Source organism: Panulirus ornatus, chromosome 20 (genome assembly GCF_036320965.1).
Source record: "Panulirus ornatus isolate Po-2019 chromosome 20, ASM3632096v1, whole genome shotgun sequence".
Classification (NCBI taxonomy): Eukaryota; Metazoa; Arthropoda; class Malacostraca; order Decapoda; family Palinuridae; genus Panulirus; species Panulirus ornatus.
Window position 1 is genome coordinate 39,759,527 of NC_092243.1, and position 24,582 is coordinate 39,784,108.

The following is a 24,582-nucleotide window of genomic DNA, read 5'->3' on the forward strand; positions in this document are numbered from 1 at the left end:
CAGCCTTCTTCCCATGATCCCTCTGGAGCGGAAAGGCTTTGCTACAGCCTGTGACCCAGTTTGGGGCTGGCTGCAACACCTTCCGTGATCCGTTTAGGAGCGGGAAGGGAAGTGCGTTGTTGATGCACTTGTGGAGTCGACGACTCTCACACTGACCTGCACCGCCGCCTTGCTATCTCCACCACCATGTCGGATGTCCCAGGCAGTTCCACCAGCATACGGAGGTCGAGTAAGGAGGGCGATTCTGAACATGCCAGGCATGTTAGGAAAGGCTCCTCGCATATGACTAGCTCCAGGAGCAGCCCTTCTCAGCGGGAGGCTCTTCAGGGCGGTAACAATAGGCCCCACGGTCACGTCACTGGTGATGGCAGTGACACTGCTTCCCAGCACACACGTTCCTTGCCTTCTACCTCACGGGATGAGGCATCTGCGCCACCCTGGAACATGGTGATGGACACTTTGGCTGCTTTACGTGGTGATGTGGAGAAATTGAAGGAGGAAAGGAACTTAGGCCCCAGTCGGGGGGCTGATGACACCGTGGCGGCCGCCGATGTAAACATTGGCCTTTCTAGCCAGGTGGTGCCTCCCTCGCGCTCGCCCACGGGTCTTTCGGGCTTTACTCCAGCTGAGCATTACCTTTCCAGTGATGATTGTGTCTCTCAGAATGACGGGCGGCCTGACAGTGTTCTCCTGCAGTGCGCCAGGGCTTACGGTCCTGTGGATGAGGTGTCTGATGGCATTGACCAGCATGTTGCCAATATGGTTAACCATGTATCTGCTCACGGCTTGCGAGAGGAGTATAAGGAGATTTTGGAGGATGCTGCAGCCAAGAGGCCAGATAACTGTCATGCCTTAGCACCCATGGATTGCAACTTGCAAGTTTTAGATGCACTGAAGACTGATGCCAAGAAGGCAGACTTCCGTTTGAAGGATGTTGGGAAAGACATTATTACGGCTGCCACAATTTTGACTAAGTCACTCACAGTGCTTGACAAGATCGCCCAGACTAGCCAACCAGATGTTGCCCAGGAAGTGGGCATGCTTAATGGTGCCCTGGCACTCCTGGGTCATGCTAATCACAAGAATAATCTGGCTCGCCGGTTCATCATCAAGCACAAAATTAACCACAAGTATGCTCACCTCTGTTCCGACAAGGTGCCCATGACTCATCATCTGTTTGGGGATGATGTCTCACTCTCAGCCAAGCAAATTGAGGAGTCTGAAAAGTTAAGGAGTAAGATTGCTCCAAGGAAACCGCTCTCTACCTCGAAGTTTGGTCCTGGCAAGTTTAGGGGCTCTTCTGGGAGACTGCCATACAGGGGTTTTATGGCCAGGTTTCATCCATATGGCCAACGCACGCATGGTCCCCGGAGTGAGCACCAGCAATCCTTCTCACAGCAGGGTCCTGAGACAAAAAACTCCCGAGGCCGGGGTCACAATCCCCGGCAGTAACTGAGGTGAGTCATCCTTTTCAAGCTGGCAGACTTCACTATTTTGTACATGAGTGGCATGCTATTACCAGTGATCCAAATATTTTAGATATTGTTCAGCATTGCCATTTAGCTATTGATGTTGCTAACACTGGTCCTTTATTTGCTGAAGAAGTTGAGTATGTGTTTAATGTCGAGGTAAAGGAAATTGTTTGCCAGGAAATTGTACAGCTTTTGAGTCTAGGGGTTATCAAGGAGACCCTGAGACAGGAGGGGCAGATTCTTTCCCCTATTTTCTTGAGACAGAAGAAGGATGGTGGGTTTAGGATGATCCTTAACTTGGAAAAATTTAATAAATCTTTAGAGTACAAACACTTCAAGATGGAAAATTTTGAGCAGGCAATTCGTCTTGTTAACAGCGGTGTCTTCATGGCCTCTGTCGATTTGTGGCATGCCTACTATTCTGTTCAGATAGCTGAGGAGCAACAACACTTTCTGTGTTTCAAGTGGCAAGGAAAAATTTATCAATTCACACGTCTCCCTAATGGGGTTGCGGATGGTCCCCGTCTGTTCACTAAATTGATGAAACCTGTTTTTGCTGTACTTAGAGAGAAGGGACATATCACGAGTTTCATTGATGATACTCTTATTTGTCACTGCACTTTTGATGGATGTTGTGAGAGTGAGCGTGCCACTGTTGACTTGCTCAAGAAGTTTGGTTTCTGTATTAACGAAAGCAAATCTGTCTTGGTCCCCACTAACCGCTTGGAGTATTTGGGGAACATTATAGATTTTGAGACTATGACAGTAACATTACCTGATCGTAGGATACACAAGATACTACAATGCTGTGAGGAATTGTTACATAGTGACAGAGCCAAAATTCGGAATGTGGCAAGAGTTGTTGGGCTATTAGTTGCAGCTGTTCCAGCAGCAGAGATGGGGAGCCTGCATTACAGGCGGTTAGAATGTGCTAAGATTGCTGCGTTAAGAGTCGCGAAAGGTAACTTTGACAAGTGGATGGTGGTCACTCATGAGATGAGATTGGACTTGCTTTGGTGGGTATCTCACATTGCATTGCAAACCAGACAGATTTTTCGGAAGGGTACAGAATTGGATCTGTATACTGATGCATCAAATTTAGGTTGGAGTGGCCACCTCAATCAACAAGTTAGTGGGAGATGGTCATTATCAGAATCTGCCTTGCACATTAATGCAAAGGAACTCAAAGCCATCTCCCTAGTAGTGCGCTCATTTGCATCTCATCTCAAAGGACGACATGTTCGGGTGTTTTGAGATAACACAATGGCAGTGACCTATGTCAATGAAATGGGCGGCACACGGTCCTCACTGTGTAATGACATTTGCCGTGACTTTTGGGAGTGGTGTGTGGTGAATGATATCTGGCTTACCTGCTCTCATGTACCAGGTAAAGTCAATCTCATGGCAGATGCTGCATCTCAGACATTCAATGACAGGCATGAGCAGAAATTGAATGAAGAACTCTTTAGGGACCTCTCTGAAGTATTTGGGGTTCAACGCGTTGATCTCTTTGCTTCTAGACTGAATGCTCAAGTGACTCGTTTCTGCTCCTGGAAACCTGACCCAGATACAGAACATTTTGATGCCTTTTCTATCTGCCGGTATCAGTTTGAACTACTCTACCTTTTCCCACCCTTTGCGCCGATTCCCAGGTGCCTAAAGAAAATTCGAGCAGAGTCAGCGAAGGGGTGGATGGTACTGCCTCTCTGGCCGTCCCAGCCCCGGATGGGGACTCTACTCACTTTGCTGGTTAAGGAACCACAGCTGATTCCGAAGGGGGCACATGTCTAGCATCACCCATCAACGGAGGAGGAACACCCCATTCTCCGACACACCCGACTGATGGCTTGCCTCTTATCCAGCAACGTCTGCGAGACAGGGGCATTTCTCAGGCAGGTACGGACATCATCCTTGCCTCCTGGAGACCTGCGATTGCGAGGCAGTACCAGCCACATATTAACAGGTGGTTACAGTTTTGTGGTAGCCGGAACATTGATCCCTTTGCTCCCACTGTAACTAATATTGTGATTTTTCTGTGTCACTTTCCACAGAGGTGTTAGTTATACTTCAATCAACACTGCCAAGGGTGCACTCTCCTCCCTGGGGATTACTGTGGATGGTTGCAGTGCGGGCAGCCATCCTCTTGTCACCAGGTTCTTAAAGGGAGTTTTTAACTTGCGGCTGTCTGTCCCTAGGTATACAAGAACTTGGGATGTTCAGCAGGTGCTACAGCATCTGCGTGCCATGGATCCTTTGTCCTCCCTCTCTTTATAGGATTTAACACTGAAGCTTGTGATGTTGATGACACTTACGCAGGCTGCCGGAATACAAACTTTGCATTGTTTGTTGCTGAAGAATATTAGTTTTGGGCAGGCTTCTGTTTGTGTTTGGTTAGGGGAAACTATTAAACAGTGCAGGCCAAAGTCCAATGTGCGGTTTGTGACCTTTAAGGCATATTCTACTGACATTAGATTGTGTGTGTGTGTGTGAAACTCTGACAATGTATATTGCTAGGACAGAGGAGTTCAGAAATTCTGCACATCAGGAGAATGGGAAGTTACTCCTAAGTTTTATCAAGCCCCACAAGCATGTAACGAGGGACACTGTTGCAAGGTGGATTCGAAGTGCTTTCTCTGTCGGGCATAGACTCCAGCCAGTATTCATCGGGCAGTGTTCGGCCTGCAGCTGCATCGAAAGCCAAAGCCATGGCTCTACCGATTGGACACATCATGGTAAGGGCTGGGTGGTCCAGGGCTGCCACTTTTGCCAAGTTTTATGACAAGGAGATTGTCCCGAGTCATGATCCTTTCCAAGATGCTGTCCTTCAATAGTCTGTTCATTTTGTTTGCATAGGAGATGTTGTCTCTTGTCACCTGGTCCATGGCTACATAAATTTCTTACTATATTGCAGTTGGTTACTGCTTGTATCATTTCTCCTCTCTGCATGTCTACAGTACGACACCCACATGGCTTCAAAACCTCATGGGAAAGCGACCTCTAGCAGAGGTGTGATTTGCTGACGTAAAATTAATGAAGTACACAAAACTTACCGTAGGTCAGTTGAAATGCGCTTCGAATTTTGTGAAGCAAATCACCTCTACTAGAAGGGAGCTTTCACATGCCCACCTCTCACACCCTACGCTCTGTAGCATCTTGTGGCTTAAATATTTCTAGCAGTGCAAAATGTTCAGTTACTTTCATGTGGTTGGTCGTACTCTTTAAAGTCTGGTGGCGTGAAGCGGCAAAGCGTATCTCATGTGAAAGCTCCATTCTGGCAGAGGTGATTTGCTTCATAAAATTCGAAGCACATTTCAACTAACCTACGGTAAGTCTCATGTACTTCATTAATTGGGAGGTAAGTTTAAATGGAGAAAAACTGGAGGAAGTGAAGTGTTTTAGATATCTGAAAGTGGATTTAGCAGCAGATTGAACCATGGAAGATGAAGTGAGTCATAGGGTGGGGGAGGGGGCGAAAGTTCTGGGAGCGTTGAAAGATGTGTAGAAGGTGAGAATATTATCTCAAAGCAAAAATGGGCATGTTTGAAGAAGTAGTGGTTCCGACAATGTTATATGGTTGTGAGGCGTGGGCTATAGATAAGAGTTTATGCGGAGGAGGGTGGATGTGCTGGAAACAAGATGTTTGAGGACAATATGTGGTGTGAGATGGTTTGACCAGGTAAGTAATGAAAGGATACGAGAATGTGTGGAAGAATGTGTGGAAGTCGAGAACATTATCTCGGAAAGCAAAAATGGGTATGTTTGAAGGAATAGTGGTTCCAACAATGTTGTATGGTTGTGAGGCGTGGGCTATGGATAGAGCTGTGCGCAGGAGGATGGATGTGCTGGAAATGAGATGTTTGAGGACAATGTGTGGTGTGAGGTGGTTTGATCGAGTAACGTAAGGGTAAGAGAGATGTGTGGAAATAAAAAGAGTGTGGTTGAGAGAGCAGAAGAGTGTGTTTTGAAATGGTTTGGGCACATGGAGAGAATGAGTGAGGAAAGATTGACCAAGAGGATATATGTGTCGGAGGTGGAGGGAACGAGGAGAAGTGGGAGACCAAATTGGAGGTGGAAAGATGGAGTGAAAAAGATTTTGTGTGATCGGGGCCTGAACATGCAGGAGGGTGAAAGGAGGGCAAGGAATAGAGTGAATTGGATCGATGTAGTATACCGGGGTTGACGTGCTGTCAGTGGATTGAATCAGGGCACGTGAAGCGTCTGGGGTAAACCATGGAAAGCTGTGTAGGTATGTATATTTGCGTACTCTCCTGGTACTTCCTCACACAAGTCTCCTTCCCAAGCTCACTTACTCTCACCACCCTCTTCACACCAACATTCACTCTTCTTTTCTGAAAACCCATACAAATCTTCACCTTAGCCTCCACAAGATAATGATCAGACATCCTCCAGTTGCACCTCTCAGCACATTAACATCCAAAAGTCTCTCTTTCGTGCGCCTATCAATTAACACAATCCAATAATGCTCTCTGGCCATCTCTCCTACTTATATACATGTACTTATGTATATCTCGCTTTTTAAACCAGGTATTCCCAATCACCAGTCCTTTTTCAGCACATAAATCTACAAGCTCTTCACCATTTCCACTTACAACACTGAACACCCCATGTATACCAATTATTCCCTCAACTGCCACATTACTCACCTTTGCATTCAAATCACCCATCACTATAACCCAGTCTTGTGCATCAAAACCATTAACACACTCATTCAGCTGCTCCCAAAACACTTGCCTCTCATGATCTTTCTTCTCATGCCCAGGTACATATGCACCAATATATATATATTTTTTTTTTTTTTTTATACTTTGTCGCTGTCTCCCGCGTTTGCGAGGTAGCGCAAGGAAACAGACGAAAGAAATGGCCCAACCCCCCCCCATACACATGTATATACATACGTCCACACACGCAAATATACATACCTACACAGCTTTCCATGGTTTACCCCAGACGCTTCACATGCCTTGATTCAATCCACTGACAGCACGTCAACCCCGGTATACCACATCGCTCCAATTCACTCTATTCCTTGCCCTCCTTTCACCCTCCTGCATGTTCAGGCCCCGATCACACAAAATCTTTTTCACTCCATCTTTCCACCTCCAATTTGGTCTCCCTCTTCTCCTCGTTCCCTCCACCTCCGACACATATATCCTCTTGGTCAATCTTTCCTCACTCATTCTCTCCATGTGCCCAAACCACTTCAAAACACCCTCTTCTGCTCTCTCAACCACGCTCTTTTTATTTCCACACATCTCTCTTACCCTTACGTTACTCACTCGATCAAACCACCTCACACCACACATTGTCCTCAAACATCTCATTTCCAGCACATCCATCCTCCTGCGCACAACTCTATCCATAGCCCACGCCTCGCAACCATACAACATTGTTGGAACCACTATTCCTTCAAACATACCCATTTTTGCTTTCCGAGATAATGTTCTCGACTTCCACACATTCTTCAAGGCCCCCAGAATTTTCGCCCCCTCCCCCACCCTATGATCCACTTCCGCTTCCATGGTTCCATCCGCTGCCAGATCCACTCCCAGATATCTAAAACACTTCACTTCCTCCAGTTTTTCTCCATTCAAACTCACCTCCCAATTGACTTGACCCTCAACCCTACTGTACCTAATAACCTTGCTCTTATTCACCAATATATATATATATATATATATATATATATATATATATATATATATATATATATATATATACATACATACATATATATATATATATATATATATATATATATATATATATATATATATATATATATATATATATATGTGTGTGTGTGTGTGTGTGTGTATATAAGAGTGGATGTGCCATTCTTCATCTGCTTCCTGGCACTAGCTCGCTGACGGAGGAAATAGCAATCAAGTATAATAATAATAAAAACACATATACACATGTGCATGTTCATACTGGCTTGCCTTCATGAGGTAGCACCAGGAAACAAAGGCAGCCTCATCCTCTCACATCCAACAAGAGTTGTCATGTGTAACAGGCATTTATTCTGTCTCTCTATAAAACCTACATCCCCAATGATGTCCCCTTGAATAATCAAAAAGCTATCTTTTGATCCCTCAATATTCACTTCAATTTCTACTTTCCTTCTGTTCCTCTTTCTCTGTCATTTATCAACATGTAGAATAAATCATCTTTATATTCATTCCAACATTACTCTCTTCACTTCCATACAATCCTTGCACGCATTTTACATATGCTTTAGACTTATGATTTCACACATTCTTCACAGTTTCATCATTTACTCGCCTTTCTATCCTCAAGTACTCTCACACTCTCTAATGTAAGTGTATATTTACCGAGGCTAACCTTTCTTATTTTCATTTGTGTTTCATTTAGACACTGTAAGGTTCTGCTTCCCTCTATCATTTCTTCTAGTTCTCATATTTTTGGTCCTTTTATATTAACAGCTAAATCATAATCCATGGTACCCTAATCTTTAATTTCTCTGAATATTGCACATACTTTGTTATTCCTTCTTTCTTTACCTACATTTACAGTTTCACCTTGGTTATCCATCATCCACCCTCTCCTTTTCTGAAGTATCTCCTATTACTTTGTCACATCTGCAAGTTCCAATATTCCTTAAACTTAGGATCTTCCTTGAATCTGTTGGCTCTAACAATTATTTTCAATTTTACCTTTCCCTCACTCAGTTTGATTACTGTTGGTCTACTACTGTTATTTTCCTTTACACTCATTCATACCACAATCTATGCCATAACTTACTACACCTGATCCATCTTTAATCTTCAAATCACATACTTTTTTATCTTCCTTTTCCCTCTCTTTACCAATGTTTCCACTTAATTTTGGTAAAGGTGAACATTATGATACAAACTACTTCTTCCTTTCTTTTCTACCATTTTGTCTTTTGACAACCACTACTTCTTCCTCCATTTTCTCTCACTTCATACCTTTCATCATGTCGAATGTCTCACCATTTTCACTTAATTATTCTAACTCATTTCATTTTCTGCTGTAAAATTGTTTCTGCCTAAACAAATTACCAGACCTGTGAAAAGTTGACCATGTACATCAACTATGATCCCTTCACGCAGTAATTTGATTCCTTAAGGTCAGTAAAAAAATTTCTTTTACAGCTGATGTTTACCAATTATAGATATTGAAGATATTGATTTCCTGAACAAGATCATTTTACAGACAAAATATAGAGATATACCTGTGGATATCATCAGCTGCTCACAGGACTGGAAATTTGCAAAGAGCTGCACACAAAAGCACAATTGTCACAAATTATTTTTAGGACCGCTGTCTCCCTATGGCTAGCATGAATTACAGCATGTACCATCATGCCCCAGCCTGGAATCTATGTTGGGGAACAAACAAGCCCAAACTAAAGGTGTGAAGTAATAATAGCCATATACATTCCAATCTTTGGAGAATTCCATCTCAAACCTTGTCAAACATGGTGCCATCCACTGGATACTTAAAGCTGTATCTCCTTCAAAAGAACAAAACTTTATCTACTACACTGCATATTAAGTACACTGAAATGACAATCGATACATTTTGGCAAAAATGGTACTACTTCCACTCTCTCAAAACCTATAAACTTAATACAGGGGGTGGAATTTTAGTTGTAGCATCTATAATTATAAATACTTAATAAATCTCAGCCCCGTGAGGATAGGTTAGATTTACAAAATCTCTGCTGGCTGTTAGGCAAGTTCTAATGTTTCCCAACATTCTGGGATCAAATCATCGTTTTAGGAAGCCTGTTCTACGTAGTCTGATTCTAATATTTTTATAAACATCTGAACTCACTAATCACCTCTTAAAAGAAAGAACGCTACCTTATTATGCTATCACTAACGAGTTATCTGATAGTGATAAGAAGCGAGTGAAGACTGATAATCCCAACTTTTTAGATTTACCTACAATAGCGTGAACAATTCCTCATGCATTCACTTCAGAAAAATGATCAACTTTTGATAATTCCTCATAATTCACTACTACTATCTCTACACTTTCCCTCTACCTCTTAGCCCTCCTTGCTATTGGGTTACTGGAATTTGTATAATTAAGGTGCTAGAGAACTCCCAATTGCTTATCATATCAACAGATTCCAGACGAGTAGAAAGTGGATCCCAAAGCATTAAGAAGTTAATCAAACTGATAAACAACTTAAATGTCACATGAAACTAAATCTTATGCACAAAACCCTCAAACAATGTTGCTAAGATATGTTTAAAACCCCTACCCATTTTATTTCATATTTACATCAATATTCTCAAAATATTTTTGAAACCATGTTACTCTCTATAATATCAAGCACTATTAAATAGAATTATATGAATAAAAAAAAGATGTCACTTGCAGCAATAATATGGAAGAAAGTGACTTCAAAGATATGGACACAAGCCTAACACTGCAAAATGTATTCTGCCACATGATGACACACACACCCCCAAAAAATATATGAAGTCGAGGCCAAGTCTAGTAACCAATGAAAGGCACTATAAATTGTACCCAAATACTGTTACAGTGGAGCAGATTCAAATTCTACAATTAAATTAGCACACTCAGTATATACGGTGAAGCGTTACCCAAACAACGAAAGCACAGTACAATTTTTTTCCAATGTCTAAGTTGACACTGCACTTCAAAGCTATAGTACTGACTTCCGTCAGGAGATGATAACTATAAGCTAATCTGAAAACCTGGAGAAAGTAATATGACTCACGGTGTGCGAGCATCACCAGTCAGTGCTCAACCCACACCTAATCATCCTTCCTCATTGAGCTCTCTTGACAAACACTCCACGATTTGTAAATACAGGATAAAACATGTATATTTAACCAAGCATAATCAATAACTACCCTTACAATATTGACAGTGCTTGTCTTCTTTTCAGCTGATCTTGTCAAGTGCTTTGGAGCTTGGAAGGTCTTGTAAACAATTTTGACAAAACAATAGTAACGGCACATCATAATGTCGGGTGTAAGAGAAGCCCCGTGACTATTAATCCTCCAACAAGGTGCACGTTGGAATTGTTATCAGAACGTTATCATGCATGTGTGAGCCTAAGGGATGCTCAAGTAGGAAACTTCTTACCTGGCGTTATACATAGAGATGGCATATTATAACACAGGAATTACTTCTGAAAAATGGATTATTTGGTTGTTTAATGTTCAATGGACCAAATAACAAAGGGGGACGGATAAGTAGTTCACCAATTTGACTGTACAACAATTGCGCATTTTGATTGATATAGTATGCACTACTGTAGGAAAGAATATAATATATATAACACATGCACCTATTTTTAAGCAGTGAAAAAGATTTGTCCTGCTTGAATGATCACAGAACCATGTCTTTTACTATTTTTCATTCCTCGAAACCCGAGAAAGGGAGCGTTGCAGTTAATGTCATATATCTCTACCCCTAAATACACGAGTTAATATGGTCGTAGAATTATTCTTAACGCGAAGGAAGTTTTAAAGATGTTTCGCTTCGTACATGTAACTCTGGCAGTTGCTAGGCCTACATTTAACCTTGACGACCATACATAATCCAGGATCCGTTTATCTGTTAAGGCCACGATGGCTCATGAATAATATCAGACTTAGTTCTGACTACGCATGGGCCGCCGCATGCATAGTGAGAGCTTATGTGGTCTAAATAATAAAATGAACACCTGAAGAAGGTGTTGAAGGTTATTAAGATGGATGCAGCTTGTTGATGACGGCCTTAATAACCCTGACGGATAATAGGCCTAACAGCCAAACAAACATTCAACATCGACCACTGTTCACATGAACCACAAACCCAGTGAAGGAATAGCATTAATAACTAATTTTATCTACGGTAAGAATAGTACAAGGACCTTTATGGCACATATGAGACAGATTAGGATATGAATACACCTGACAAAAGTGGAAACTTTCCATCATAAAAGAAAGACGTGTCGCGTGTGGAGTGGACAATGGTCGGTGTGTGTGTGTGTGTGTGTAGGAATGCTATAAATTACGATATGACAATAGATAATTTGGATGTTAAACTTATGTTAATTTGATATCAAAACCGCACAAGATGTTTGTTGCACCAAGATTATTTGTATTCTAACCAACGTGTAGTCTGTTTTATTTTGCCAAACGAACGTAAAGCTAAGAAGATGAAAACGAAAGAAAACTGTAATGCTAATATAAATGTACAGTGACGAATGCATGAATATAGTAACTAGTATTACATAAGAAGAATGCAAGTGTATGTAGGTGAAAGTAATGTGTACAGTAATTAATGTTCAGCGCTGAATGCGTATAAACCTAGATTAAGTTGTAATGTGTAATATGTGTATTAACCAATGTAAGGTATTGGGTGAGAAAAGAAATCATTTCATCGTACTGTCTAGTATTTCTATAAATGAAAATTAATGGTTAACTCATAATCCATGCATAATCTGTTGTCTTATAATTATTCTTTACACCAGGAGTTAATGTATCGGTTGGTGGAGGGACTGCAGTTCCTAAATCAAGTGGATGATGTTGACAGTGGCCAGTTCTTAACAAGTCACAGTAGCAGAACTCCCACAGGTCATGATCAGAAGCTGAGACAGAGGAGGGTCAAGAGATACTGGCTTAGTGTAAGGACGGTGGATGGTTGGGATGGTCTAAGCAGCTTAGTGTAAGGATGGTGGATGGTTGGGATGGTCTAAGCAGCTTAGTGTAAGGATGGTGGATGGTTGGGATGGTCTAAGCAGCTTAGTGTAAGGATGGTGGATGGTTGGGATGGTCTAAGCAGCTTAGTGTAAGGATGGTGGATGGTTGGGATGGTCTAAGCAGCTTAGTGTAAGGATGGTGGATGGTTGGGATGGTCTAAGCAGCTTAGTGTAAGGATGGTGGATGGTTGGGATGGTCTAAGCAGCTTAGTGTAAGGATGGTGGATGGTTGGGATGGTCTAAGCAGCTTAGTGTAAGGATGGTGGATGGTTGGGATGGTCTAAGCAAGGGGAGTGTGAACACCAGCAAGGTTGAGGTTTAAAGGCCCTCTTGATGGTACAAAAGTACGACGGGGAACCTACCAGTGCAAACTCTTTCCTCACAATGTACAAATGTTAAATTACTGATGGTGGTACATAGCAAAATCACTATAATGGTGATGTTATGATATTTATCAACAGGTGTGTATAGAATTAGAGAGCAATTATTTATGAAGAACTACATAAACTGTAAGGCAAAATTAGCATCAACTGATTTTAAACATGTACGTCCTTGCGTAGGGCTAGGTCTTGTCATTACCGACCATTACATAAAAATGAATACAATGGAATTCAAACAGCAACAGACTATTGGGTCCATTAAAGCTGTTTCTGACAGTGGAAGATATCAGAAACTTGCGCATTAGTTTGGTAAAAGCCAGACGGCGTAGAGTAAATTCAAAGAATATAACCTGCAAATTGTCATAGTAATTAAGGAGGCGTATCTATAGTGCTTTCAACCGCTCTTACTGGCAAATCATTCCATATATCAACAATCCTGATGAAGAAAAAGAACTTCGCCTCATTCGAGGTAAAACGTTTGCCCACGAGTTTGTAACCATTATCAGGAGAAAAATCAGACGAATCAAGTGTAACTTGATGGATTAAGATGATCAAAACCTTTGATAATGAAGCACTTGCATATATCACCTCTTAATACTCTCTTTTCTAAGCTAAATAGATTCAAGTATAATCTGTTCTCGTAGGATTTGTTTCTCAGTTCGGGAATTATCTTTGTAGCTAGACTCTGTACTCTCTCCATTATTTCCATAGACTTAAATTCGAAAGCCCTACCTCTAATCCAATAATTTTGTTCTCTTTTTTCACTGCTTAATTGGTTTTAAGTCACCTGAAATTATTACTCCCAAGTCTTTTTCCTCATTTACCTTTTTGTAGTTCATCAGAATTCATAGTATTATTGGTAAGACAGTCTCCATTCTACATTGTTGCTAAGACAGTCTCCATTCTACATTTGGTCCTCAGTACTGTAGGCACTACTAACCTAACCTCACATAACCTCACTATCCACGCCAGTACTCATCCACACATTTCCAATATTTTAACCACCACGCTGAGGTGACGCTATGTGTACGTGAGGCGTGATATGACCTATCTGATGGAGGGAGGACTCTCGAGCTTGCGACATAATGTGACCTTTCTCACAAGCCTTTGGAGCAACTTCGGGGCAAATTATCAGCTTAAGAATGAAATCACTAGGAAGTAGGAGGGTCTCTCGGTGTAGCGGGATAGACTGCAAAAGTAGAGGTCATTATCTTAAATGAGATACGAGAGTGTTACGTACAACTCACCTCCAGAGAGTCTCATTACCTCCCCTCCCCAACTGGATAACCAAGGTGAAACTGTAAATATAGGTAAAGAAAGGAATAACAAAGTATGTGCAATATTGAGAGAAATTAAAGAGAGACTTTTGGATGTTAATGTGCTAACAGGTGCAACTGTAGGGATGTCAGATCATTATCTTGTGGAGGCGAAGGTGAAGACATGTAGAGATTTTCAGAAAAGAAGAGAAAATGTTGAGGTGAAGAGAGTGGTGAGAGTAAGTGAGCTTGGGAAGGAGACTTGTGTGAGGAAGGTACCAGGAGAGACTGAGTACAGAATGGAAAAAGGTGAGAACAAAGGACATAAGGGAAGTGGGGGAGGAATGTGATGTATTTAGGGAAGAATTAATGGCTTACGCAATAGACGCTTGTGGCATGAGAAGCGGGGGAGTTGGGCAGATTAGAAAGGGTAGTGAGTGGTGGCATGAGGAAGTAAGATTATTAGTGAAAGAGAAGAGAGAGGCATCTGGACGATTTTTGCAGGGAAATAATGCAAATGAATGGGAGATGCAAAAAAGAAAGAGGCAGGAGGTCAAGAGAAAGGTGCAAGAGGTGAAAAAGAGGGCAAATGAGAGTTGGGGTGAGAGAGTATCATTAAATTTTAGGGAGAATAAAAAGAAGTTTTGGAAGGAGGTAAATAAAGTGCGTAAGACAAGGGAAAAAATGGGATCATCAGTGAAGGGGGCTAAGGGGGAGGTGATAACAAGTAGTAGTGATGTAAGGAGATGGAGTGAGTATTTTGAAGGTTTGTTGAATGGGTTTGATGATAGTGTGGCAGATATAGGGTGTCTTGGTCGAGGTGTTGTGCAAAGTGAGAGGGTTAGGGAAAATGATTTGGTAAATAGAGATGAGGTAGTAAAAGCGTTGCGGAAGATAAAAGCCGGCAAGACAGCAGCTTTGGATGGTATTGCAGTAGAATTTATTAAAAGAGGGGGTGACTGTATTGCTGACTGGTCGGTAAGGTTATTCAATGTATGTATGACTCATAGTGAGGTGCCTGAGGATTGGCAGAATGCTTACATAGTGCCATTCTACAAAGGCAAAGGGGATAAAAGTGAGTGCTCAAATTACAGAGGTATAAGTTTGTTGAAATTCCTGGTAAATTATATGGGAGGGTATTGACTGAGAAGGTGAAGGCATGTACAGAGCATCAGATTGGGGAAGAGCAGTGTGGTTTCAGAAGTGGTAGAGGATGTGTGGATCAGGTGTTAGCTTTGAAGAATGTATGTGAGAAATACTTAGAAAAGCAAATGGATTTGTATGTAGCATTTATGGATCTGGAGAAGGCATATGATAGAGTTGATAGAGATGCTCTGTGGAAGGTATTAAGAATATATGGTGTGGGAGGTAAGTTGTTAGAAGCAGTTAAAAGTTTTTATCGAGGATGTAAGGCATGTGTACGAGTAGGAAGAGAGGAAAGTGATTGGTTCTCAGTAAATGTTGGTTTGCGGCAGGGGTGCGTGATGTCTCCATGGTTGTTTAATTTGTTTATGGATGGAGTTGTTAGGGAGGTGAATGCAAGAGTCTTGGCAAGAAGGGCAAGTATGCAGTCTGTTGTGGATGAGAGAGTTTGGGAAGTGAGTCAGTTGTTGTTCGCTGATGATACAGCGCTGGTGGCTGATTAGGGTAAGAAACTGCTGAAGCTGGTGACTGAGTTTGGTAAAGTGTGTGAAAGAAGAGATGCTGAGAGTACATGTGAATAGGGGCAAGGTTATTAGGTACAGTAGGGTTGACTGACAAGTCAACTGGGAGGTAAATTTGAATGGAGAAAAACTGGAGGGAGTGAAGTGTTTTAGATATCTGGGAGTGGATTTGGCAGCGGATGGAACCATGGAAGCAGAGGTGAATCATAATAGGGTGAGGGAGCGGGCGAAAGTTCTGGGTACGTTGAAGAATGTGTGAAAGTCGAAAACGTTATCTTGGAAAGCAAAAATGGGTATGTTTGAAGGAACAGCGGTTCCAACAATGTTATATGGCTGCGAGGCGTGGGTTATAGATAGAGTTGTGCGGAGGAGGGTGGATGTGCTGGAAATGAGATGTTTGAGGACAATATGTCGGGTGAGATGGTTTGATCGAGTAAATAATGAAACGGTAAGAGAGATGTGTTGTGATAAAAAGAGTGTGGTTGAGAGAGCAGAAGAGGACGTTTTGAAATGGTTTTGGTCACATGGAGAGAATGAGCAAGGAAAGATTGACAAAGAGGATATATGTGTCAGAGGTGGAGGGAACAAGGAGAAGTGGGAGACCAAATTAGAGGTGGAAAGATTGAGTGAAAAAGATTTTGAGTGATCGGGGCCTGAACATGCAGAAGGGTGAAAGGCGTGCAAGGAATAGAGTGAATTGGAAAGATGTGGTATACCGGGGTCGACGTGCTGCCAGTGGATTGAACCAGGGCATGTGAAGCTTTTGGGTAAACCATGGAAAGTTCTGTGGGGCCTAGATGTGAAAAGGGAGCTATGGTTTCGGTGCATTGTACGTGACAGCTAGAGAATGAGTGTGAGATAGGTAGTATGTTTGAGGAAAGGAACCTGGATGTTTTGGCTGTGAGTGACACGAAGCTCAGGGGTAAAGGGGAAGAGTGGTTTGGGAATGTCTTCGGAGTAAAGTCAGGGGTTAGTGAGAGGACAAGAGCAAGGGAAGGAGTAGCACTTCTCCTGAAACAGGAGTGGTGGGAGTATGTGATTGAGTGTAAGAAAGTAAATTCTAGATTGATATGGGTAAAATTGAAAGTTGATGGAGAGAGATGGGTGATTATTGGTGCATATGCACCTGGGCATGAGAAGAAAGATCATGAGAGGCAAGTGTTTTGGGAGCAGCTGAATGAGCGTGTTAGTGGTTTTGATGCACAAGACCGGGTTATAGTGATGGGTGATTTGAATGCAAAGATGAGTAATGTGGCAGTTGAGGGAATAATTGGTATACATGATGTGTTCAGTGTTGTAAATGGAAATGGTGAAGAGCTTGTAGATTCATGTGCTGAAAAAGGACTGGTGATTGGGAATACCTGGTTTAAAAAGCGAGATATACATAAGTTTACGTATGTAAGTAGGAGAGATGGCCAGAGAGCGTTATTGGATTACGTGTTAACTGATAGGTGCGCGAAAGAGAGACTTTTGGACGTTAATGTGCTGAGAGGTGCAACTGGAGGGATGTCTTATCATTATCTTGTGGAGGGGAAGGTGAAGATTTGTAGGGGTTTTCAGAAAAGAAGAGAGAATGTTGGGGTGAAGAGAGTGGTGAGAGTAAGTAAGCTTGGGAAGGAGACTTGTGTGAGGAAGTACCAGGAGAGACTGAGTACAGAATGGAAAAAGGTGAGAACAAAGGAGGTAAGGGGAGTGGGGGAGGAATGGGATGTATTTAGGGAAACAGTGATGGCTTCCGCAAAAGATGCTTGTGGCCTAAGAGGCGTGGGAAGTGGGTTGATTAGAAAGGGTAGTGAGTGGTGGGATGAAGAAGTAAGATTATTAGTGAAAGAGAAGAGAGAGGCATCTGGACGATTTTTGCAGGGAAATAATGCAAATGAGTGGGAGCTGTGTAAAAGAAAGAGGCAGGAGGTCAAGAGAAAGGTGCAAGAGGTGAAAAAGAGGGCAAATGAGAGTTTGGGTGAGAGAGTATCATTAAATTTTAGGGAGAATAAAAAGAAGTTTTGGAAGGAGGTAAATAAAGTGCCTAAGACAAGGGAGCAAATGGGAACTTTAGTGAAGGGGGCTAATGGGGAGGTGATAACAAGTAGTGGTGATGTGAGAAGGAGATGGAGTGAGTATTTTGAAGGTTTGTTGAATGTGTTTGACGATAGAGTGTCAGATATAGGGTGTTATGGTCGAGGTGGTGTGCAAAGTGAGAGGGTTAGGGAAAATGATTTGGTAAACAGAGAAGAGGTAGTAAAAGCGTTGCGGAAGATGAAAGCCGGCAAAGCAGCAGGTTTGGATGGTATTGCAGTGGAATTTATTAAAAAAGGGGGTGACTGTATTGTTGACTGGTTGGTAAGGTTGTTCAATGTATGTATGATTCACGGTGAGGTGCCTGAGGATTGGCGGAATGCTTGCATAGTGCCATTGTACAAGGGCAAATGGGATAAGAGTGAGTGCTCAAATTACAGAGGTATAAGTTTGTTGAGTATTCCTGGTAAATTATATGGGAGGGTATTGATTGAGAGGGTGAAGGCGTGTACAGAGCATCAGATTGGGGAAGAGCAGTGTGGTTTCAGAAGTGGTAGAGGATGTGTGGATCAGGTGTTTGCTTTGAAGAATGTATGTGAGAAATACTTAGAAAAGCAAATGGATTTGCATGTAGCATTTATGGATCTGGAGAAGGCATATGATAGAGTTGATAGAGATGCTCTGTGGAAGGTATTAAGAATATATGGTGTGGGAGGCAAGTTGTAAGAAGCAGTGAAAAGTTTTTATCGAGGATATAAGGCATGTGTACGTTTAGGAAGAGAGGAAAGTGATTGGTTCTCAGTGAATGTAGGTTTGCGGCAGGGGAGTGTGATGTCTCCATGGTTGTTTAATTTGTTTATGGATGGGGTCGTTAGGGAGGTGATGCAAGAGTTTTGGAAAGAGGGGCAAGTATGCAGTCTGTTGGGGATGAGAGAGCTTGGGAAGTGAGTCAGTTGTTGTTCGCTGATGATATAGCGCTGGTGGCTGATTCATGTGAGAAACTGCATAAGCTGGTGACTGAGTTTGGTAAAGTGTGTGAAAGAAGAGAGTTAAGAGTAAATGTGAATAAGAGCAAGGTTATTAGGTACAGTAGGGTTGAGGGTCAAGTCAATTGGGAGGTAAGTTTGAATGGAGAGAAACTGGAGGAAGTAAAGTGTTTTGGATATCTGGGAGTAGATCGGGCAGCGGATGGAACCATGGAAGCGGAAGTAAATCATAGGGTGGGGGAAGGGGCGAAAATTCTGGGAGCCTTGAAGAATGTTTGGAAGTCGAGAACATTATCTCGGAGAGCAAAAATGGTTATGTCTGAAGGAATAGTGGTTCCAACAATGTTGTACGGCTGCGAGGCGTGGGCTATGGATAGAGCTGTGCGCAGGAGGGTGGATGTGCTGGAAATGAGATGTTTGAGGACAATATGTTGTGTGAGGTGGTTTGATCGAGTAAGTAATGTAAGGGTAAGAGAGATGTGTGGAAATAAAATGAGTGTGGTTGAGAGAGCAGAAGAGTATGTTTTGAAATGGTTTGGTCACATGGAGAGAATGAGTGAGGAAAGATTGAGAAAGAGGATATGTGTGTCAGAGGTCGAGGGAACGAGGAGAAGTGGGAGACCAAATTGGAGGTGGAAAGATGGAGCGAAAAAAATTTTGAGTGTCGGGGCCTGAACATGCAGGAGGGTGAAAGGCGTGAAAGGAATAGAGTGAATTGAAACGATGTGGTATACCGGGGTCGACGTGCTGTCAATGGATTGAACCAGGGCATGTGAAGCGTCTGGAGTAAACCATGGAAAGTTGTGTGGGGCCTGGATGTGGAAAGGGAGCTGTGGTTTCGGTGTATTATTGCATGACACCTAGAGACTGAGTGTGAACGAATAGGGCCTTTGTTTTCTTTTCCTAGCGCTACCTCGCACACATGAGGGGGGAGGGGGTTGTTATTCCTTGTGTAGCGAGGTGGCGATGGGAATAAATAAAGGCAGAAAGTATGAATTATGTACATGTGTATATATGTATGTGTCTGTGTGTGTATATATATGTGTACATTGAGGTGTATAGGTATGTATATTTGCGTGCGTGGACGTGTATGTATATACATTTGTATGTGGGTGGGTTGGGCCATTTCTTTCGTCTGTTTCCTTGCGCTACCTCGCTAACGCGGGAGACAGCGACAAAACAATATATATATATATATATATATATATATATATATATATATATATATATATATATATATATATATATATATATATATATATATATATATATATAAATATATATATATATATATATATATATATATATATATATATATATATTTTTTTTTTTTATACTTTGTCGCTGTCTCCCGCGTTTGCGAGGTAGCGCAAGGAAACAGACGAAAGAAATGGCCCAACCCCCCCCATACACATGTACATACACACGTCCACACACGCAAATATACATACCTACACAGCTTTCCTTGGTTTACCCCGGACGCTTCACATGCCTTGATTCAATCCACTGACAGCACGTCAACCCCTGTATACCACATCGCTCCAATTCACTCTATTCCTTGCCCTCCTTTCACCCTCCTGCATGTTCAGGCCCCGATCACACAAAATCCTTTTCACTCCATCTTTCCACCTCCAATTTGGTCTCCCTCTTCTCCTCGTTCCCTCCACCTCCGACACATATATCCTCTTGGTCAATCTTTCCTCACTCATTCTCTCCATGTGCCCAAACCATTTCAAAACACCCTCTTCTGCTCTCTCAACCACGCTCTTTTTATTTCCACACATCTCTCTTACCCTTACGTTACTTACTCGATCAAACCACCTCACACCACACATTGTCCTCAAACATCTCATTTCCAGCACATCCATCCTCCTGCGCACAACTCTATCCATAGCCCACGCCTCGCAACCATACAACATTGTTGGAACTACTATTCCTTCAAACATACCCATTTTTGCTTTCCGGGATAATGTTCTCGACTTCCACACATTTTTCAAGGCTCCCAAAATTTTCGCCCCCTCCCCCACCCTATGATCCACTTCCGCTTCCATGGTTCCATCCGCTGACAGATCCACTCCCAGATATCTAAAACACTTCACTTCCTCCAGTTTTTCTCCATTCAAACTCACCTCCCAATTGACTTGACCCTCAACCCTACTGTACCTAATAACCTTGCTCTTATTCACGTTTACTCTTAACTTTCTTCTTCCATACACCTTACCAAACTCCGTCACCAGCTTCTGCAGTTTCTCACATGAATCCGCCACCAGCGCTGTATCATCAGCGAACAACAACTGACTCACTTCCCAAGCTCTCTCATCCCCAACAGACTGCATACTTGCCCCTCTTTCCAAGACTCTTGCATTTACCTCCCTAACAACCCCATCCATAAACAAATTAAACAACCATGGAGACATCACACACCCCTGCCGCAAACCTACATTCACTGAGAACCAATCACTTTCCTCTCTTCCTACACGTACACATGCCTTACATCCTCGATAAAAACTTTTCACTGCTTCTAACAACTTGCCTCCCACACCATATATTCTTAATACCTTCCACAGAGCATCTCTATCAACTCTATCATATGCCTTCTCCAGATCCATAAATGCTACATACAAATCCATTTGCTTTTCTAAGTATTTCTCACATACATTCTTCAAAGCAAACACCTGATCCACACATCCTCTACCACTTCTGAAACCACACTGCTCTTCCCCAATCTGATGCTCTGTACATGCCTTCACCCTCTCAATCAATACCCTCCCATATAATTTACCAGGAATACTCAACAAACTTATACCTCTGTAATTTGAGCACTCACTCTTATCCCATTTGCCTTTGTACAATGGCACTATGCACGCATTCCGCCAATCCTCAGGCACCTCACCATGAGTCATACATACATTAAATAACCTTACCAACCAGTCAACAATACAGTCACCCCCTTTTTTAATAAATTCCACTGCAATACCATCCAAACCTGCTGCCTTGCCGGCTTTCATCTTCCGCAAAGCTTTTACTACCTCTTCTCTGTTTACCAAATCATTTTCCCTAACCCTCTCACTTTGCACACCACCTCGACCCAAACACCCTATATCTGCCACTCTGTCATCAGACACATTCAACAAACCTTCAAAATACTCATTCCATCTCCTTCTCACATCACCACTACTTGTTATCACCTCCCCATTTACGCCCTTCACTGAAGTTCCCATTTGCTCCCTTGTCTTACGCACCCTATTTACCTCCTTCCAGAACATCTTTTTATTCTCCCTAAAATTTACTGATAGTCTCTCACCCCAACTCTCATTTGCCCTTTTTTTCACCTCTTGCACCTTTCTCTTGACCTCCTGTCTCTTTCTTTTATACTTCTCCCACTCAATTGCATTTTTTCCCTGCAAAAATCGTCCAAATGCCTCTCTCTTCTCTTTCACTAATACTCTTACTTCTTCATCCCACCACTCACTACCCTTTCTAAACAGCCCACCTCCCACTCTTCTCATGCCACAAGCATCTTTTGCGCAATCCATCACTGATTCCCTAAATACATCCCACTCCTCCCCCACTCCCCTTACTTCCATTGTTCTCACCTTTTTCCATTCTGTACACAGTCTCTCCTGATACTTCTTCACACAGGTCTCCTTCCCAAGCTCACTTACTCTCACCACCTTCTTCACCACAACATTCACTCTTCTTTTCTGAAAACCCATACTAATCTTCACCTTAGCCTCCACAAGATAATGATCAGACATCCCTCCAGTTGCACCTCTCAGCACATTGACATCCAAAAGTCTCTCTTTCGCACGCCTGTCAATTAACACGTAATCCAATAACGCTCTCTGGCCATCTCTCCTACTTACATAAGTATACTTATGTATATCTCGCTTTTTAAACCAGGTATTCCCAATCATCAGTCCTTTTTCAGCACATAAATCTACAAGCTCTTCACCATTTCCATTTACAACACTGAACACCCCATGCATACCAATTATTCCCTCAACTGCCACATTACTCACCTTTGCATTCAAATCACCCATCACTGTAACCCGGTCTCGTGCATCAAAACCGCTAACACACTCATTTAGCTGCTCCCAAAACACTTGCCTCTCATGATCTTTCTTCTCATGCCCAGGTGCATATGCACCAATAATCACCCACCTCTCTCCATCAACTTTCAATTTTACCCATATTAATCGAGAATTTACTTTCTTACATTCTATCACATACTCCCACAACTCCTGTTTCAGGAGTATTGCTACTCCTTCCCTTGCTCTTGTCCTCTCACTAACCCCTGACTTCACTCCCCAGACATTTCCAAACCACTCTTCCCCTTTACCCTTGAGCTTCGTTTCACTCAGAGCCAAAACATCCAGGTTCCTTTCCTCAAACATACTACCTATCTCTCCTTTTTTCACATCTTGGTTACATCCACACACATTTAGGCACCCCACTCTGAGCCTTCGAGGAGGATATATATATATATATATATATATATATATATATATATATATATATATATATATATATATATATATATATTGGATAGGATCGCAATGATCGCGTGATCAAAATACTCATATGAGTCCACGGGGAAAATGAAACACGGTGTTTCATTTTCCCCGTGGACTGATAGCATATATATATATATATATATATATATATATATATATATATATATATATATATATATATATATATATATATATATATATATATATTTTTTTTTTTTTTTTTTCATACGATTCGCCATTTCCCGCATTTGCGAGGTAGCGTTAAGAACAGAGGACTGGGCCTTAGAGGGAAAATCCTCACCTGGCCCCCTTCTCTGTTCCATCTTTTGGAAAATTAAAAAAAAACGAGAGGGGAGGATTTCCAGCCACCCGCTCCCTCCCCTTTTAGTCGCCTTCTACGACACGCAGGGAATACGTGGGAAGTATTCTTTCTCCCCTATATATATATGCAGGAGGGTGAAAGGAGGGCAAGGAATAGAGTGAATTGGAGCGATGTGGTATACCGGGGTTGACGTGCTGTCAGTGGATTGAATCAAGGCATGTGAAGCGTCTGGGGTAAACCATGGAAAGCTGTGTAGGTATGTATATTTGCGTGTGTGGACGTATGTATATACATGTGTAGGGGGGGGTTGGGCCATTTCTTTCGTCTGTTTCCTTGCGCTACCTCGCAAACGCGGGAGACAGCGACAAAGTATAATAAAAATATAAATACATATATATATATATATATATATATATATATATATATATATATATATATATATATATATATATATATATTCATACTGTTCACCATTTCCCGCGATAGCGAGGTAGCGTTAAGAACAGAGGACTGGGCCTTTGAGGGAATATCCTCACCTGGCCCCCTTCTCTGTTCCTTCTATTGGAAAATTAAAAAAAAAAAAAAAACGAGAGGGAGGATTTACCAAATGGCGTCCTAGCTTCGTCTCTTCGATGTATATCAACTGATTGTTATATTTCTCTCTTGTGTCTCCCCTGATGATGTGATTATTACACGAAAGTGTACTTGGGAACTTTTCGTGTTTCATTTTCCCCGTGGACTCATAGGAATATGTTGATCACGCGCAAAATTGTGATCCTTTCCAACATATGTATATACATGCACTCCCACACATGCACATATGCATATCTATACATTTCACCGTATACATACATATACATACACAGACATATACATATATACACATGTACATAATTCATACTGTCTTCCCTTATTCATTCCCGTCGCCACCCCGCCATACATGAAATGACAACCCCCTCCCCCCCGCATGTGCGTGATGTAGCGCTAGGAAAAGACAACAAAGGCCACATTCGTTCACACTCAGTCTCTAGCTGTCATGTATAATGCAACGAAACCACAGCTCCCTTGCCACATCTAGGCCCCACAAAACTTTTCTTGGTTTACCCCAGACGCTTCACATGCCCTGGTTCAATCCATAGACAATAAGTCGACTCCGGTATATAACATCGTTCCAATTAGCTCTATTCCTTGCACGCCTTTCACCCTCAAGTATGTTCAGGCCACGATCGCTCAA

At 42.1% G+C, this 24,582-nt stretch overlaps 2 protein-coding genes across 11 annotated transcripts in view; one reads left to right on the forward strand and one right to left on the reverse strand.

Moving 5' to 3' along the window:
- LOC139755954 (uncharacterized) overlaps window positions 1-24,582 on the reverse strand; it is a 209,941-nt gene that overhangs the window by 180,335 nt on the left and 5,024 nt on the right. The window contains exon 1 of one of the 10 annotated variants that reach the window (XM_071674767.1): window positions 10,376-10,527. The exons of 1 other annotated variant lie outside the window; for it this stretch is intronic. Coding sequence is in view for 2 of the 9 variants with exons in the window: in XM_071674765.1 (XP_071530866.1) it covers window positions 10,234-10,246 (13 nt within the window). In the remaining 7 variants the exon portion in view is untranslated. 8 more of the 10 variants (XM_071674770.1, XM_071674771.1, XM_071674765.1 and 5 more) reach the window with 8 other exon arrangements.
- On the forward strand, window positions 138-1,496 carry LOC139755955 (uncharacterized). The gene has a single exon (XM_071674775.1). The coding sequence runs from the start codon at window positions 187-189 to the stop codon at window positions 1,450-1,452; it is 1,266 nt and encodes a 421-aa protein (XP_071530876.1). The 5' UTR covers window positions 138-186; the 3' UTR covers window positions 1,453-1,496.